The 2,923-nt window shown below is 40.6% G+C and overlaps 1 protein-coding gene across 2 annotated transcripts; it reads right to left on the bottom strand.

Annotated features, from left to right (window-relative positions):
- LOC102173607 (regulator of nonsense transcripts 3B-like) lies at positions 806-2,706 on the bottom strand. Of its 2 annotated transcripts, none has more exons than XM_018065653.1 (2): positions 1,829-2,706; positions 806-1,789 (listed from the first exon to the last, which is right to left on the bottom strand). In XM_018065653.1, the coding sequence occupies exons 1-2, from the start codon at positions 2,633-2,635 to the stop codon at positions 1,184-1,186; spliced, it is 1,413 nt and encodes a 470-aa protein (XP_017921142.1). In that variant the 5' UTR covers positions 2,636-2,706; the 3' UTR covers positions 806-1,183. The 2 variants fall into 2 exon arrangements, with proteins under 2 accessions (XP_017921142.1, XP_017921200.1); XM_018065711.1 differs by having other exon boundaries at positions 806-2,479; positions 2,575-2,610.

Raw genomic sequence — 2,923 nt, 5'->3', positions numbered from 1 at the left:
GTTTTAGACATGTTGAGTAAGTGAACACAATACTATAGAAAAATTACGAGGACAGTATTCAGGGATTGGTTTCACTATTTCCAAATTCAGGAGCTTTATTTAAAACCATGATCAGAACTCATAGAATTTAAAAAACACACAAAACTAAATATGCAATACATTTCAAATGCAAAAAATGTGTTTATTACAAAACATCAATGTATTTATTTATTTATTTATTATTTTTTTTTGAGTGATGTTGATATTTATTGACATCAATGCAAAACAAGCTAAGTTGCTATTTAACAGGAACAAATATTGGTGCAGTTTCCTTCCTGGAGAGGGTAGGCACTCAGCTCATGAGACCTAAAGTCAAACAAAGACTGGATTGTCAAGAACCAACTAAGGGTTAAACTTTACAAACATAAAAATTACTAAAGGCAAAAGGAGATGTTTAAAAAAAATTTTTTTACACTAATCTCACGTAAGCAAACAAAGAACTAAACTGAAAGTGAAAGTTACTGAGTTGTGTCTGACTCTTTGCAACCCCATGGACTATGTAGTCCATGGAATTCTCCAGGCCAGAATACTGGAGTGGGTAGCTGTTCCCAAACTAATCCTAAAACTTTAGGACATAAGATATCGACATGACATGACTATTTAAATTTCTGCATAAGTGAAAATGTGTTATATCCTTCACTGTACTTGTATTACAATTACATGCTTCTTGCTTCTACACTACACAAAGTCAACAGTTATCACCAACAATGACTATAACTAGATCTGAACAAGACTTCACAGTGACTTTGCTCCATTGAAATTTAAGAAAATTCAATCCAGGATTAAGAAAACCTTTTGATTTTAAAGCCACTTCTTCTATCTTCTTCTCGTGTCATACCTAAGTAAGTCCTCTCGTGATACTTCTTGCCTGCAAACTGCAATGCATGTCCTCTCCCCCTCAGCTTTGTCTGACACTTTAAATTTGTAGCAACTGCATAAAAAATGAAAACTGTACTTCCAATCTGAACCTGCAATCGGGTTCCTGCTTTAACGCAAAACATACTCCTCTGCAGTGTACCCCACCAGCACAGCGACCCCCTTTCTCTCTCTCTCTATTCCTTTGCCCTGAAGGCACTTCTGGATTGCTTAATTCGTGCTCTTTGGCTGCCTAGACAGTCAGGACACCTAAGGCCATTTGGACCTATCACTCCTCGCTTCCTTCTTTTCTATGGCTAATACCACTTTCCTGCTTTTTTTCTATGGCTGAATCTCCGGACTTGGTGCTGTCATCAGGGGGACAGAGTCGATTTCGGCTTCGAGCTCCTGGCTGGTAAAGCTGCATCGCCGGGCGATCCTTGTTTCTTATGCGATCTCTCTTAACCACTTCTTCTTTCTTTTCAGTTTTTTCTGAGCTGCCTACTGGCTCTGTACTTTCAGGCTTCTTTCCTTTATCCCGAAGTGCTTCTTTCTCCTTCTTCATTTCTTCTTCCTTTCTCTTGAAAGCCTTCTCTTTCTCATAGCGCTCCTTCTGCCTCCGGCGCTCTTCTTCCTGCCGCTTCAGCCTCTCTCTCTCCCGCAGGATGCGCTCTTGGTCTCGATCATAATCCCGCTCCCTCTCCCTGTATTCTCTGCCACTCTCATCTTCAGGTCTCTTAGGCTTTTCATCTTTAAATTCACCCTCAGAACGCTTGGGCAATGTACAACTTTGCCCACTGGCTCTTTCATCACTCAGATTCTCTTTGTCCAATTTCTTGAGCTTTTCTCTTTTGTCCAATTCTTTTTCATCTCCTTTTTCTGGCTTCTTGAGCAGATTTTTCTGATTCACAGCTTGTAACAGAAACCTGTGTACCTTAATCTTTGGTTCATCCTTTAATTTGTCCCTTTCTGGAACTCTGTCTATCTTCTTTAGCTTTTCTATATCTTTCCGTTTTCGTTTCTCTTCTTCTTTCCACTTTCTCCTCTCTTCTTCTCTTTGTCTTTTTCTTTCTATTTCTCGCCGCCTCCTTTCTTCTCTCTTTTCTTCTCTCATCCTCTGCTTGTTTTTCAGGAAGCTCAAAAGTGGAGTTGTCTTTTTAGCTATTAGTTCTCTATTTTTTGCTTCTATTTCCTCTAGCAGTGTCTCTGGAGTAGATGTCATTTTCTCATTATCTGCAGCATAGCTCTCCAAAAATTTTCTATATTCTGGATCATCATCAATAGTTCCAACTTTAGTATCTCTTTTCTTAGTCTTCTTTTTTGCAGCTTTTTGAAAAGGTGCAAATTCTACGATGGCAGGATATTCCTGACCTTTATTGTCAAGGAATACATAACCATCAAAACGATCCCTGAACAAAATAATGTCCTCTTGGTTTTTAAAGTTGATGTATGCTCTTGCATACATATGAGGATACAAACTAGTATCATTAGAAAAAAACTCAAAATAATCATGCTCAGGCATAGGCTGAAGATGTTCCTGAAGCTGCTCCTTGGTCAAAGTGGGCGGTAATCTCCGAATTACCACCTTGCTCAACGCCTCTTTCTTCTCCTTGTTCCGATCCTGCTTATCTTCCCCTTTGGTGCTGTCTCCCGAAGCCCCACCGCCGCTGCCTGTAGCACCTGGGGGAGTCAAGAGGGTTACTCGCTTCTCCTTAGGCATGTGCTCCTTCTCCTCCTTCATGGCCACAGCTTCGCTCCTCACCGCGGTAGCTCGGCCTAAACGCCGCTACGTCGGGCACCTACGCCTCCCGGCCCGCCCAATGTATTTATATTAAAAAAGATCAAATAAAAGCAAAAAGTGAACTTATAAATGAAGGTAAATTATCCTTCTTGCTAGCTCTGCTCTTCTTTTCAACATCAATTCCTTTAGCCCCAGAGCACCTTTCGAGCTTTGTCTCTGATGGAGCTGGTCCCTCTGAGCACTAGTATTAGCATTCTGTGCTTAACTTCCAGAGTTTTCCTCTGCCCT

Source organism: Capra hircus, chromosome 1 (genome assembly GCF_001704415.2).
Source record: "Capra hircus breed San Clemente chromosome 1, ASM170441v1, whole genome shotgun sequence".
NCBI lineage: Eukaryota > Metazoa > Chordata > Mammalia > Artiodactyla > Bovidae > Capra > Capra hircus.
This window is presented reverse-complemented; position numbering and strand designations above follow the sequence as displayed.

Coding starts and splice junctions, on each gene's coding strand:
- LOC102173607 (XM_018065653.1), bottom strand. CDS start 2,635: ATGAAGGAGGAGAAGGAGCACATGCCTAAGGAGAAGCGAGTAACCCTC. Junction 1,790..1,828: donor AGGATGAACCAAAGATTAAG/GTACACAGGTTT, acceptor AATCAGAAAAAT/CTGCTCAAGAAGCCAGAAAA.